The sequence below is a fragment of the Clupea harengus genome, chromosome 5 (assembly GCF_900700415.2).
Source record: "Clupea harengus chromosome 5, Ch_v2.0.2, whole genome shotgun sequence".
Lineage (NCBI taxonomy): Eukaryota > Metazoa > Chordata > Actinopteri > Clupeiformes > Clupeidae > Clupea > Clupea harengus.
In genome coordinates this window covers 19,411,285-19,426,961 of record NC_045156.1, presented here as the reverse complement: position 1 = coordinate 19,426,961, position 15,677 = coordinate 19,411,285, and the positions used below count along the sequence as shown (strand labels likewise).

The following is a 15,677-nucleotide window of genomic DNA, read 5'->3' as shown; positions in this document are numbered from 1 at the left end:
CCTGAGCACACACACTCCCCGTGAAGAGGCAGACAGACAGGGGGAGAGAAGCGAGGGAGGGAAGAGAAGAAAGAGGGAGGGAAGAGAGAGAGAGAGAGAGAGAGAGAGAGAGAGAGAGAGGGAGAGGGGGGAGAGAGAGAGAGAAAGCAAGTGGGGGATGGAGGCACTGGCATGGAGCTTCTCACCAGGAGAATGTGACTGACAGGAATAGATGAGTGGAGATGGACAGTCTCGTCAGAGAGGGGAGCGACGCCAACCGCGCGGAAGGGGATGAAGGTTTTTTTTCCACTCCCCATCCCCTTGTCCTCATCCCATTTAGGCATTGTCATGTTCTTTGGCAGCTAAAGGCTGCCTTTTGTGCCAGCAAGACCACGTTTTGAGTCTGATGAATGGGAAGATGGCTAAAAAGATGTCTTGGGGAATAGCAATGAAGAGAGAGATGGAGGGAGAGCAAGGGATGAAAGAGACATTGCCAGAAACAATGGGGTTACTTGGAGCTACTTAGAGTACAACTAGAATGAAGCTATTCGTGTTATAGCCAACATAACTGCAGGTCCAGATATTATCTATCATCTGTCATCCTACACACACACACACACAGCACTCTTTGTCTATTGTTCTCTCTGTGCTGGTACATCTATGCTACTCTGTCGCAACACACTCTCAGCCAAAGGAGACCAACAACTCTTTGTGTGTGTGTGTGTGTTTAGCAGTCATAACTCTGTGTCACTCTGCTGATTTCTTTTAAAGAACACCTTTATGTGCTGAAACTGGAGAGCCAAATATATTACATATAACAGGAACAGTCTGTTCTCTTTGTTACACTCTCTTTTGGAGAGGTCCTTCTCTCTCTCTCTCTCTCTCTCTCTCTCTCTCTCTCTCTCTGTGTCTTCCAAAGCCCCATGTCTCTCCCTCTTTCAACCATCTCTCTCTCTCTCTCTCTCCCCCCTATATCTCTCTGACTCAAACACCCTATTTTTCTCCTGTGCCTCCACCTCTCCTCCACCTCTCCTCCACTTCTCCTTCACCTTCTCCTTCACCTTCTCCTCCACCTCCTCCTTCACCTTCACCTTCTCCTTCTCCTTCTCCTTCTCCTTCTTTTGCCTCTTCCGTTCCTCTGTAAACTCACTCCGAAGGAATGTATAATTAAACAGAGCGAGCCGAAAAACAAACTGTTTCCCCAAGTCCCTTCCTCCACGCCTTTTTTTGGAGCTGTTAACAGATTAGGAGTAATAAAGGCCACTAATTACCCCGCCTTTTAATTACACTCCTTCTGAGGGACCTTCCAAGGCTCCTTATTATGCTGCAGGTTCCCAGATTAATGAGAGAACTTACTGAATTATACTAATTGGTGTGGTTTTTTTTTAATGAAGATTGGTGGTTGGCTTTGTGTTTTTTATTTTATTTTTTTTAAAGAAAGAGAGAGCGAGCACATGAGAGAAAGAGAGCACATAAGAGAGAGGGGGAGAGAGAAAGAGAGGGAGAGGGAAAAGGTTTGGTTTATTATTAGTGTTCGTTTATTTGTGTGGTGGTACGAGCTGTTCTTTTGAAGGCTTTGCCTCAGCTCATTCGTTTGCACACTCGCTCGCTTGCCATCGCCGGCTTTCGTTGAATAATTGTATTTCCCGTGCTCCGCGTGCTCTTTGATGTCAGGGAAACAGAGGCAGAGTGCCTTGTGTGTTCTCCGCTGGAGGAAGCTAGCTTTGGAGTCGCTCCATCACTCTCGTTGAGGCCCGTCGTCACTCAGACACACTCTCTCCTCGAGCCAAGAGTTTTCTGTTGGCAAATTTTATTCTAGAAACAGTTTCCATTTGGAAGAAATCAGCATTTCTTTTTTTGTTGTTGTCTGTAACTCCTCTCAGCCCAGCAGTCGTTTGCCTGAATGCAGCGTTTGTTTCTAGTTTTTTTTCCCTATTGTCTCGTTCACTTAAGGAATCTGGCACGTCTGATTCCTCTCCTCTCATGTTCACTCTCTTTCCTTCTCTTTTTTTCCTCCAGGACGGAGTCTGTGGCTGAGAAAATGCTGACCAACTGGTTCACGTTCCTCCTCAACAAGTTTCTGAAGGTGAGTAGGGGTCTAGGCACAAGGACAAGCTGGGGAGGGTAAACCCTGTTACTACAGGAAAGGCCACGCACCCACATGCAGACCCACGGCACAGCATTGAGCTGTTTCATCATTTACTTTCTGTAGATACTTACTTTCTCGAAGTCCTTTCAAGTGTGTGTGTGTGTGTGTGTGTGTGTGTGTGTGTGTGTGTGTGTGTGTGTGTGTGTGTGTGTGTGTGTGTGTGTGTGTGTGTGTGTGTGTGTGTGTGTGCACACTCCCAACACAAACAGCTTGCAATCCCCTGTGTTTGTTGCCTTCCTCGACCTCTTGCCCAGCAAAGGCTCAAGGGAGCTTGAGTGGCGTGACAGTAAGGGAGGGCGGCCATATGTCTCTGGTTCTGACGTCAGATCCTACGCGAGCCCTGTGCCCTCTCGAGCATCCAAATCCTCTGACACATCCCTGTGAGCCCCTGGAGAGAGATGGAGGAGGTGGGGGGGGGGGGGGGAGAGAAAGTAAGGAGAGAGATGAAGTCGGTTGAGAGAGGGAAAACGAAAGAGAGGGACAGGTGAACGAGTGCAGAGCGTGGCGCCTGTTTTCCACACGTTTTCACTTGATAAATCATTCATCGATGCGTGGCTCAGCATGCCTAGCCTTGGAAGGGGTTTCCTCGGAAGGGTTTAAAGCGGCACTTTCTGCTCCTCTCACAGAAACGCAAATGTTATTTTAAGTGCAGCAGCAGACCATTCCCTTTGACTGTGTGTTGTTTACTTCACATAAAACCCACTGCGTTGAATCGAAAAAAGCTAGCGGCTACATCGGTTGAGACTGCAGTTTCATTTTTCTTCCGTGTGTTTCTAAAGCTCTTGATCTTGTGAGAGCAAGCTTACAAAAACCTGAAAGCCTCATTACACAATAAGAAAATATATTTTGCTATTTTTATTAAATTATTATTTTATTATGTGTTTTAAATATGTGTTATTTTATATATATATTTCTTTTTTAATAAACAAAAGACAATTGGAAATATTTGTATTAACTTATCCATCAAATGATGAAAAACAAGGACATACTTCCTTCCTAATGGTGTGCCGTTATGTTTTATAACACGGTACGGTAAAAGAGGTAAAGAGTCTGACAGATACTTTGAGAGACTCTGGCTCCTCCTAAGAGGGTGCACTTCAATGGATTGATGATGCTCTACTCAATGTCTGGCCTCCCTCCAAAGGCAACTCATTTAGAACAGTGTTATGTAACACTTCTGAAGGACTAGGTAATGGCAGTTACTCCGGCAAACTTCAAGCTTCAAACAAGACTCCCACTTCATCTTACAAAGATTAGCATTTGAAGAGCGATGTCCAGGCCTTTCATACCTTTCCGCAGATGTGTTTGTCCGTGACTCTCCATGTCTGGTCCTGTTTGTTGTAACATGTTGAAGAGGAGTGAACTGGCAACCGCCAACACAGCAGCGTTATCAGACGGTGCCTGGACTGGACGCTCGTCTGCCACTGATCGTTAGCATCTGTCTGTTTAATTAGCGCGGGCGCTAACGAGGCAGAGAGAGCATATGGAGGCGGGCAGGGAAGAGGGGAAAGCAGGCCGGCTGGAGTTTTTGGGGCGTCTGGGAAGAAGACCAGAGGGAGCCGAGGCCGTCCGGAGAAAGACGGCAACAGCGGGCCTTTGGCGGGTTAGGAATGAGAGAATGGTCACGCTCCAAGGTGATCTTGCGGAAGAGGCGGATACGACGGAGAACGAGGAGACGCTGGCAGGAGCGGAGGAAGTGACGGAGGACGGGGAGCAGCAGAGGCGAGAGAGCGTGACAGGAGCGGGTGGTGGAGGAAGTTGCACGAGAACAGAGGGAGAGGACGCGAGCGGTTAGAGGGAATCAAGAGTTCGATTAGCGACAAATGGTGGGAGGAGGTGTGGAGAGATGAAAGAGAGATAGAGCGAGAGAGAGCGCAATAAAGGGAGAGAGAGAGAGAGAGAGAGAGAGAGGGAGAGGGAGGGGTGAAGTTGGAGAGAGAGAAGAGAGAAAGCTGAAGTTGGAGAGAGAGTGGACTAAAGGTGGAGAGGCACTGACAGGAAGGGATTTGAGTGAGTGAGTAGGAGGCAGCGTTGTCGAGATTGAGTTTAGCCAAGCAAGAGCGAGAGAAAGGCACAAGGTGAGAGAGAGCGAGGGAGAGCGCGATAAATGGCGAGAGAAAAAGAGAGAGAGATGTCTGAGCCCGCGTCTCATTGCCTCTCTGACATATCTCACGCACCGAAGTGCTTTCCGGGCACTTTTTCCCTCACAGTCGTTAACCTTCTATTAACTCCTCCATCAGTCGCTCCCAGCGCTTTCCCCTGCAGGCCCCACAGCTACTTCCTCTCTCTCTCTCTCTCTCTCTCTCTCGAACCCACTCTACCCACGCCCCCGGGTGCGGTTCTACGAGCAAGTACCTTGGGAATGGCCATTAGCTACGTGTCAACCTGCTTCTAAAGCGCGCCCCAGTCCCTCTCTGTCTTGGTAATGCACTGGGTTAAGCGCACTTGGAGAGTGTGTCTGGGCAAGCAGAGGGGCAGTTATATGGAGGTGGGCTGCAGGGCTACAGTGCACCTCAGGATCAATGAGCATGATGGCGTTCTTCAAGTGGTGTCTACTTGTTCTTGTGCTCTGTAGAACATCCACATATTGGTCCCATAAAATGCCAGGGGACAGTGTTGCCCAGACTGCGATGCCGATTCCTTTCACCGATTGTTCATTGGAGAGGTATCTATCTTTAGCCGTTCATTTTCAAAACTGCATTCATACTCTCTCAAGAGTGGGACAGATGTGCGCAATGCTGCGTCATTATTATTTGGCACACTCAGGGGAAAACAACAACAACAACAACCATTTTCAGAGCTTCCCCTCCAGGCAAAAGAAAACTGAGATCATTACAACTTGACATAAAGCCCAGTGCTGGAGGGGTCTCATCTTGACCGGTTGGTCCACTGAGGAATGGCCCGAGAGGAAGACAAAAATAAATAAATATCACAACACAGCAACACAGATGAAAAGGGGCTTCTTGGCTGCTTTAATGGTGAGGCGGCTGACAGGAGGTATGGAATGGATGGCTTTTTAATGCGCCTCTCACCATCTCGCGGGCCAGAGCTGCGGAGCGCCTGAGAGCCTACGATGACCCTCATTATCCACACAGGGGCTGTTGACAGTGCGGCTTAAGCCGTCAGAGAGAGTGCTTTTGGGGCTGTTAAGCAGCACAACAGCTGCTCTGCTCCAGTGGATGCCTCATTTGTGTTGCATCCACCACCAGGTGTGTGTGCGTGTCTGTGTGTGTCTGTGTGTATGGTTGTGTGTGTGTGTGTCTTATTGACTCAAGTCCTGTTCTTGGTCACCATTTCTTGCTCTCTTTCTTCTTCTTGTCTGACTCTCTCTCTCTCTCCCTACTTTTCCTGTCTTTCTCTTCGCTGGCCTGTCATTCTCTCAGTGCCATTAAGAGTTAGTTCTAGAGGTTCAAATGCTTCATGATGCACTGCATGGTGTGGTTCCTGACCTTTCAGAAAGTGCGGAGTTGAACATTGTTATGTGTTTGTATATTTGACCTGTGTGTGTGTTTGTGTGTGTGTGTGTTAGAATTATAGCATGTGGACAATCACACTGCTCCCTCTCTTCCCCCCTTCCATCTCTCTCTCCCTGAGCTTTTCCTTTTTTTCTTTTGTTAATGTAGTGGTGTAAACCCTGTTGGTTGGAGGTTGTAATATTTTATGTTTTAGTGGTGTAATTGTGTGATGAAGTTAGTCAATGGTTTAATAAAGGAGTGTTAAACCTCTCTCTCTCCCTCCCTCTCTCTCTTTCTCTCTCTCTCTCTCTCTCTCCCTCTCTCAGGAGTGTGCTGGCGAGCCTCTCTTCATGCTCTACTGTGCCATGAAGCAGCAGATGGAGAAGGGCCCCATCGACGCCATCACCGGAGAGGCCCGCTACTCCCTCAGCGAGGACAAGCTCATCCGCCAGCAGATTGACTACAAGACCCTGGTTAGCACCACCACAATTTACACCATTTACACACACACACACACAGACACACACACACACACACACACACACACACACACACACTCACACACACACAGTCCTCCAGACTCTCCATCCTCAATCGCTCCATCACACACACACACACACACACACACACACACACACACACACACACACACACACACACACACACACACACACACGTCCTGCTCTGGGCAGCCTCTGCCTGTGTCCATCTAGGAGCTGAGAGCTACATGCTAGCCCCCAAGCCTCAGTGCTTAGCGGGGCCGGTGGGAAAGCTCTAGTGTTCTGTAGTGTTCCAGAATGACAGATTGGGAGTCGGGAATTCAAGGGGGATTGCTCTGGCGTGACATCAGGTCCCTGGAGCCCTTTCCGTGCCGGGTCGCTTAACTCCCTGGGTCAGGGTTGCTCCGGTCTGACATCAGAACCGTGTGTTTGAAACTATTTCTGGAGGATTTGTGCTAAGCATCAGAACACCCCCAAAGCACTCTTTTAGTTTTGTCTTGTTTTTTTTTGTCTTCTCTTTACTCTTTTCTTGACGCCTTTGGTCATATCTAACCCCCCCTTCCTCTCCACTGCAGACTCTGCACTGTGTGAACCCTGAGAATGAGAGCGCGCCCGAGGTGTTGGTCAAGGTGCTGAACTGCGACACCATCACCCAGGTGAAGGAGAAGCTCCTGGACGCGGCCTACAAGGGCACACCCTACTCCCAGAGGCCCAAGGCTGCGGACATGGACCTGGGTAAGATAAAGGGTTGGTTCGCCTCTCCTGTTTACCTTCTGTTATAGAAAACATGCATGCCATGCTTGCTTTTGTTTTTAGTGAATCTGTGTGCCGATACATTAGAATTTCGTGCTTACATAAGCGTAATCCTAGCCTAACACTAGTTTATCTAAAAGCTAAGTATCGGTGTGCTGGTATTCTTTGATATTCTGTGTGTATGACTGTACCCGTGTAGTTTCACAGTAAAAAGGTTGATGTATTGCGAGTATTTCTAGTACTTGGGCCCTTTGTCACACTAATATATTTGATAGAATGGAACAGTGTCCAGCCTTCATTCTTAATGGCGTATATGTGCTGCAGCTTATTACTGAAAGCCAAGGGGGCATAGTGAAGAACATCCCCATGCTGACCCGTTTGCTTCTCCTACAGAGTGGCGTCAGGGAAGAATGGCCCGGGTCATCCTACAGGACGAGGACGTCACCACCAAGATTGACAACGACTGGAAACGCCTCAACACCTTAGCCCACTATCAGGTAGCTCAGAGCATACGCATATCCACCATTTGGCTGATATTTATTTGAATTTTAAATACTATTTTTACCTATGCTGTTTTTATGACCCATACCTATGTTTCTTCTCTGCGCTTGTCTAGGTGACCGATGGGTCAGCCATAGCTCTGGTTCCCAAACAGAACTCCGCCTACAACATCTCCAACTCCTCAACATTCACCAAGTCTCTCAGCAGATACGGTAAACTTTCCCCTCCTCGCTTGCCAGAAACATTTTCATGTTCTTATTCTTCCCCTCTCGCTCTAGTTCTAGTTCAGATACACACACACACACACACACACACACACACACACACACACACACACACACACGCACACACGCACACACACACACGCATAGGTGCACACTCATACATACATATACACACACCGTGGTCCTGATATAAATCAATAATAGCTTGGCTGTAACGCTCCAGTTCCACGCCTTAACTGATGTTCTAGTTTACTCCATCTTTTCCTAACTTCTCTCCCTCACCCTCTCTTCCTCTCGCTCTCACACACTCTGTTTCTCCTCCGTACTCTCTTCCTCTATCTCTGTCCTTCTCTCACTTTCTCTATCACTCTCTCCTTTTACCTCTATATTGCTCTCCCTGTCTCTCCCCTTCTCTACCTGTCTGTCCTCTCCTGCCCCTCTCCCTGTACTACAGTAGGGCGTGTGTGTGTGTGTGTGTGTGTGTGTGTGTGTGTGTGTGTGTGCACGCGCAAGTGCGTGTGTGTGGCGTGGAGTGGCAGGCGACTAGCATAAAGCCACTGTCTGCTAGCAGGCGTCCAGTCCGCTCCGGGAGACTTTATTAGCCCTGTGAGCCGATCAGACGCTGCGTCTGCACATGACAGCCATTAAATCCCCACTGTAGTGTCCTGTGTGCCAGAATGAGGATCACTGTCACAGGCGGAGAGAGAGAGGGAGAGAGAGAGAGAAAAGAGAAAAGAGGGGATTGGCACGTCACTTTAGTGACAGAGGGAGAGAGGCAGAGTCGGAGTGAGGAAGTGGCACATCGTATTAGAGTCAGGGACAAGAGCAGGAAAGGCAGGAAGTAGAATTATACCGTGGTGTAGTCACATCCCACTAGAAAGTCTTTCACACACACACACACACACACACATGCGTACTTCTTTTCTGCAGTTTTCACCTTGAAGCAAAAATAGTTATGTACTTATCACTTTCTCTCTCCCTTCCCGTGTGTGTGTGTGTGTGTGTGTGTACAGAGAGCATGCTGCGCACAGCCAGCAGCCCGGACAGCCTCCGCTCCAGGACGCCCATGATCACACCTGACCTGGAGAGCGGCACCAAGCTCTGGCACCTGGTCAAGAACCACGACCACTCGGACCAGAGGGAGGGAGACCGAGGCAGCAAGATGGTCTCCGAGATCTACCTGACACGCCTGCTCGCCACCAAGGTAAGCCACATACACACACACACACACAAAGGCTCTTTCTCATGTGAGCACATATAGTTCTGTAGAATGCTGGTCAACTGGCCAAAGGCAGGCATTTTAGGTGGCTTTGAAAAACATATTGGTTATTCACATTATGAAAACACATCACACACATTCACACAGTTTGATGCTTTGCATATTCATTTCATGTTTAGGCACACGTCTCCTTTTGACCTTTTGCGTATTTGTGTGTGTGTGTGTGGGTGCTCCATGATTAACATTTTTCATAACCTTTTCATTAAAGCTCAATCTGGGTCAGAGGAGTGTAAGTTAATTAGGGGGCTGACCTTTGCCTATCGACCGGTAAGGGTTGAGAGAGAGAGAGAGTGTGTGTATGTGGGCTGGGATGGTGTGTGGCTATATCTTCTGACCGCCGGCAATCTCCCGGGTCCTTGTGGAGAGGGAGTCTCATCGACGTGCCGCCGCAGTTTGTTCCACATAAACAATATTTACCCAGTGTTGCCACAGCCCCACCTACTCAGTTAGCCTTGTTATTGCTCCTCGGTTTGGAGTATTTACAGGTTTGTGTGTGTGTGTGTGTGTGTGTGTGTGTGTGTGTGTGTGTGTGTGTGTGTGTGGGACATGTGTCTGTAATCCCCTCTGGTGGATCCACAATCCTAGCTCCACAACAAAAGGCCAGGATTAATTTGTTTATTTGTTTTCCTGTGACATAGTTTCTCATCTTATAAATAGTTTATTGGGCTTAAAATGATTGCAACTGTAGTGCCCCATATGTGTTGCCATGCTGGTGGGCATGCTTGAGTTCCTTTGCATTCCATTCCATTGCAAGAGCCACAGAAGGAACCGGAAAGGTCTAGCATGTTCCACCTCTGCTCCTCTGAAGAGGCGTACCACGGCTGCAGTTGCCATGGTGAAGGAGTAGAGATAGATGAGTCCTAGAGAGTGTTGTTTGCTCCATCTCCTCTCACAGAAGATACTTGAGCTGAATGATGTGACAGCACTGTAGTTTTCAATGCTTTCAAACAGGATTGGTTATAGCACCTGTTTAGTTTGTACCTAATAAACGTTATTAGAACTTAGTTTAACATAAACATATGTCCTCTAAATGGTGCCGGGTACCAGTACTGGATGTTTTTCCTCAGTATTTCTTACCTAACCGTCGCACCTTAGCCTCAAAATCATTTCACTTGAAGAGAAGGTGTCCTCTCACTGTCTGAGCTCTTAGCCCACACTAAAGATTTCAGGCCGGTGGCCGCTAACCGTGAACGGCCCTGGTTAAGGATGCAGCCAGTAATGAACTCAAAGCTAACGCCGACTGTCCTTGCTTTCCCAGGGTACGTTACAAAAGTTTGTGGACGACTTGTTCGAGACCATCTTCAGCACAGCCCATCGTGGCAGCGCCCTGCCCCTGGCCATCAAGTACATGTTTGACTTCCTGGACGAGCAGGCCGACAAACACCAGATATCAGACTCCGACGTGCGACACACCTGGAAAAGCAACTGGTGAGTTTGAGTGTGTGTGTGTGTGTTTGAGTGTGTGCGTGTGCGTGTGCGTGTGAGTGTGCGTGAGTGTGTCTTTCTGTGCATCCATGTGTTCCATGTGAAGTACTCAACATCCTTTCCTCTCTCGGTCCTGCTCAGCCTGCCATTGCGTTTCTGGGTGAACGTCATCAAGAACCCCCAGTTTGTGTTCGACATCCACAAGAACAGCATCACGGACGCGTGTCTGTCGGTGGTGGCCCAGACCTTCATGGACTCCTGCTCCACCTCCGAGCACAAGCTGGGCAAGGACTCGCCCTCCAACAAGCTGCTCTACGCTAAAGACATTCCAAACTACAAGAACTGGGTGGAGAGGTAGGCAGCAGACACCGCTATTTTTATTCTAAATGGGTTTCCAGACACCGCTATTTCTATTCTAAATGGGTTTCCAGACACAGCTATTCTAGATTCTATTCTAGATGGGTTTCCTGACTTCATATGATGAATTTTAATTTAAGCATAATGAATTGAATCGAATTCTCTCTCTTTTTGTCCGTTTTTCTTTTTGTTCCTTTTTTCTACTTGTTCCCTTTCTCCTCCGTGCTCAGGTACTACTCGGACATCGCCAGGATGTCGGCCATCAGTGACCAGGACATGAGCGCGTACCTGGCGGAGCAGTCCCGCCTTCACCTCAGCCAGTTCAACAGCCTGAGCGCACTCCACGAGATCTACTCCTACATCGTCAAGTACAAGGACGAGGTGAGCCGCACACACACACACACACACACACACATTATTTCTGTCTCACACACACAAATTCACTCACACAGTCATATGTACACTAACTCACACACTGACCTCTGCACATACTCTCTCTTTCTCTCTCTCTCACACACACACACACACACACACGTGTGTGTGTGAGCCTTAATCATGTGATTAAAACCAAAGGTAAAGTGAGCCACACAGATTACCCAACCTCTACTCATATAATCACTCGTTTAGCACGCCTCAGGGAGAGGGAGAGAGAGAGAGAGAGAGAGAGAGGCACCTGCCTACACACCCCACTCCTCGCACGCCCGCACGCCTGCCCGCTGAAATAATCACCACAGACATTCACCACAATTAGCCTGATTACAGTGAGATGAGCCCTCATGCGTACACCAGCGCTCTCGGATGTGACCTCGCGGTCTCAGAAACATCTCATTGAGACCTGGAGGACAGAGCTTCAGAGAGCTTCTCTCTTGCTCTCTCCCTCTGTCTCTCTCTCTCTGTCTCTCTCCCTCTGTCTCTCTCTCTCTCTCTATCTCTATCTCTCTCTCTCTCACTCTCTCTCCCCACCTCTCTCTGAGGCAGCTGTGTACAACCAGTGATCCCTCTGCTCCATCAGCCTGCTTTTTGGGAAGCAACAATTAAAGCACAACATTTGTGTGTTTGTATAGAGGCTCATTTGAGCCATTTGTTATAACAGTAATGTGTGTGTGTGTGTGTGTGTCACTCAGTTGCGAGCCTGATTAATGCATTGCAGCTGCTTCCATTAGGCACTTCCCACTTATTATGTGCGATTATCCTGCCGCTAGTGCTGGCTGGCACACACACACACACACACACACACACACACACACACACGCATACACATTTAGTTGGTGGCGGTATACACAAAGACACACACACACACACACACTCAGATGCATACACATTTAGTTGGTGGCGGTATACACAAAGACACACACACACACTCAGATGCATACACATTTAGTTGGTGGCGGTATACACAAAGACACACACACACACACACACACACACACACACTCAGATGCATACACATTTAAACGGTGGTGATATACACAAAGACACACACACACTCTCAGATGCATACACACACACACACTCTCAGATGCATACCCATTTAGTCTGTGGTGGTATACACAAAGACACACACACACACACACATTGCTGCAGATGCCAATGGCGTAGGTGCCTCTCTATCCTGTGCATGGAGCCTCTTAAAATCCCCTGACACCAGAAAGGACAAGCTGACAAAGGAAACAATGTGTGCCATTCAGCTGGCTCAGAACAGGCTGAATATTCAGCACACCTCGTCATGTCATATTACAGAGAGCAACACGCAGATGTCTCTCTTTGCTGTCCTTCCAGTGCCTATACTTGTTCTCTCTCTTCTTTTATCTGTCTGTTTGTGGAACTCTTATCTATTCTTCCAGTCTCTTCTCTTGCTTTCCCTCTCTCTCTCTTCCTCTCTTTCTTTCATTTTGTTCTGGCCACACTGCATATGTCACTAAGTGCCCTTTTTTGCTCCCGCTCTAACCTTTCAATTTCTCTTCTTCTCCTCTCTCCCCATTTTTTCCCTTCACCATCCTCTCTCTCTCTCTCTCTCTCTCTCTCTCTCTCTCTCTCTTTCTATCTCTCCTCATTTCTCTCCTGTTGCCTGTGTTCTCAGATCCTGTCAGCCCTGGAGAAAGACGAACAGGCTCGCCGGCAGCGGTTGCGCTGTAAGCTGGAGCAGGTGATCGACACCATGGCCCTGGCCAGCTGAGAGCGGACTCGCCGACTCCACCCAACCCGCACCTCCAGCCTCCCACCTCAGCCCCCGACCACGTCACCATGAACCCCCACCTCACCCCACCCACCCCACCCTAGGAGTTCAGGCGGGCTGGAACCAGAGGGACAGACATGTGGGTCCACTCCCCACCCATAAACTACAGACTGCAAGGACAAGAGCAGAACACTGGAGGACACGCAGAGCTGGGCACACTGTATGTGTGTGAGTGTGAGTGTGAGTGTGTATGTGTGTGAGTGTGTATGTGTGTGAGTGTGTATGTGTGTGTGTGTGTGTGTGTATGTGTGGGTGGGTGACCATTCTCAGGTCGACATACACACACGGCATCACAGATAAGCATTTGATTATTATCGTCGCTGTTGCAATTTTCTTTTTCTACTCGTTTTCTTGTTTTTATTATTATTTGTGATGCTGCGCGGAAGGGTGTGATGTCACCATATTCCACGCACGTGAATCCTCTGTCAAGCTTTGGCAGAAATCCAGAAGGAATGTTGAGATGTTGGCAAACCCTCCAGCCAATAGGAGGGTGTTTTCTTGGATCATGTGATCAACAGTGGGACTTGTGATAGGCCACGTGGAGTTTTAAAGACTGTGTTCATGATGTTTTGTGTGTGTGTGTAAATGTAATCAGCTGCCCCCTCTCAGCTCTCCATGTCACACGTGTTACTGCTGAATTTGCACAGTTTACAGAAACAATTACAAAGGAAAGATATAAAGATATTATATATGAGATACAGTTCCATTTTCAATGAAGCAACAGTGGATACAAAAAATGTATTTGTCATTTTAAATATCCACACACACACACACACACCAACTGAAATTAATTCGATATTTCAACAGAACTACATCATAGAGAAAAAAAAAAGTTGTACAAAAATGATCAAAACTTCTTGTCCTGTGCCATGGTTTATTTGAATGTTGTTTAGTGCAAAGACATTTTGTTCGATGGAATGTGCTATGATTTGAATATGAACTTGCCTCGTGACTGAAAAAAAAGAGTGTTTAGACTATTAGACGACAAAAAAAGAAAGAAAACAGCGGAGGAACAGTTGCAGGCAGGGAGAGGCTTGCAGAAAACAGGAACTGACGCTGAAAAGATGACAGAGAAACAAACAAAAAAAAAACTCAATGTCTTGCAAAACTTGAAATCACTCGTTTTCTCTAGGTATCTGGTTCCACAGGGACAACAGCCTCAGTACACACAAACAAACACACATGCGTACACCCACACACACACACACACACACGTACACACACACACACACACACACACACACACACACACACACACACACTCTCCCTGTCCCTGCTCTCTGTGAAAGCCCAGTGCTGGCGTTGTAAAGTATGTTGCACTGCTTGCCTCCCCGCCCCTCGCCCCACTGAGCCTGACCCATGCAGGCATCTGAAATGTGAAAGGTGAGAGGCCAGTTGGCAAATACCACCGGAGCTGTCGGTCAACCGATGAATGATTTGACCCACATGATTGACATGCTCAGGCACCTAACCCGCCCCTCCCCCTATGCCAGTGTACATCATGACATTTTATTCATCCTGCAGTCCCTCCTTCTCTGCTGTCGGTTTTCCTTGCTTTCTTTCCATTTTTCTCTTTCTCTCCTCCATAGTCTCTCCTCCCCCCACCATCTTCATGTCCGTTTCTGTCGTCGTCCCCTTCCTCGTCTCGGCTGTTGCTCACGGCTAACAAGAGACGTTTGCTGTGTTCAGCTGGGCTCTGTCTGCTTGCTTTGTTTTGGCAGGACTGAGGTGAGGTTAGGTGTGGGAAGATTAGCGCCTCTGTCGCCACTGTACAGGGCCTGACACAAAATGGAGGCGAAGCCTTCATGAGCAGCATGATCCGGCATGTTGTGGTGTGTGTGTGTCCACACACACACACACTGTTCAGTTTGAGCCTCTGAGCGGAAGGAGCGAGAGAGAGAGGGAGAGAATCCCAGGGAGCAGCACATCAACAAGGCTGATCAGAGGAGGAGAGAGAGGGAGAAAAAGAGAGAAAGAAGCTTTAGCTTCACCTCATTACTGCTTCACTCACTGTTCAGAGAGAGAGAGAGAGAGAGAGCGAAAAAAAGCAGAAGAGAGAAAGGCGAGCCGAAGCTTGGAGATAGCAGGGTGTTTTTCTCTCCATTTCAAGTCATTAGCAAGATGAGGCTAAGTAATCCTGTTACCCCCTGACCCCCTTTGCCATCACTGTTAGTGGATGTGTGTGCGTGGGTGTTTTGCACGGGACTTTAACTATGACTTGTATTTTTAAAAGAGAATTTTATTATGTGGAGGTCTTGGATGAAGTTGACTTTGATTACTGGATTTTTTGTATTATTATTTGACTCGTGGCTTCTCTGATCCACAGTGTGCTGTATAATGGTATTAAATCCACAATCCCCCCACCCCACCAGTCAGATCCAAAAGCTGTTATTTTTTTCAACATTTTCTTTTTTATTCTTTCTTTTTTTGTTGGCTTTCTTTCTGTATTCCTCAAACTTTGAAGGATGTTCCTATAGACTTAGAAGTATGCGGGGGGGGGGACAATATCTCAGTCAATCAGTGCACATCTTCAGCCCTTGTTTTCAACCTAGAGGACTAGCGCACAGATTCCATTGATGTTATTCAGATGAGAATCTTTTAAGGGTTTTTTTCTGCCACGGGACAATGAATAGCTGCTGCTGTTTTTGTCATTCATTCTCTGCTGTCTTTTTTAGTTTTCTTAAGTAGCCTTGCCAAACTGCTCTGTTCAGCTGTCTATTGAGACGCAGAGATTCCAGTCAATTCAGTGATGTTTTGCATGAAAGCTCGATTCATTTTACTCCGTGAACAAGACTTTTTTTATATATATTTGCACGATG

The 15,677-nt window shown here is 47.7% G+C and overlaps 1 protein-coding gene across 1 annotated transcript in view; it reads left to right on the top strand.

The window, feature by feature from the left end:
- The window catches only part of LOC105901848 (plexin-A1), a 67,863-nt gene extending 52,504 nt beyond the window's left edge, over positions 1-15,359 (top strand). Inside the window, exons 15-24 of the mRNA XM_031568007.2 lie at positions 1,999-2,065; positions 5,910-6,056; positions 6,659-6,818; positions 7,230-7,333; positions 7,453-7,549; positions 8,575-8,765; positions 10,099-10,268; positions 10,407-10,619; positions 10,853-11,003; positions 12,703-15,359. Coding sequence (XP_031423867.1) covers positions 1,999-2,065; positions 5,910-6,056; positions 6,659-6,818; positions 7,230-7,333; positions 7,453-7,549; positions 8,575-8,765; positions 10,099-10,268; positions 10,407-10,619; positions 10,853-11,003; positions 12,703-12,798 — 1,396 coding nt within the window. The 3' untranslated portion in view covers positions 12,799-15,359. The remainder of the gene's footprint in view (positions 1-1,998; positions 2,066-5,909; positions 6,057-6,658; positions 6,819-7,229; positions 7,334-7,452; positions 7,550-8,574; positions 8,766-10,098; positions 10,269-10,406; positions 10,620-10,852; positions 11,004-12,702) is intronic.
- The last annotated feature ends 318 nt before the right edge of the window (positions 15,360-15,677 follow it).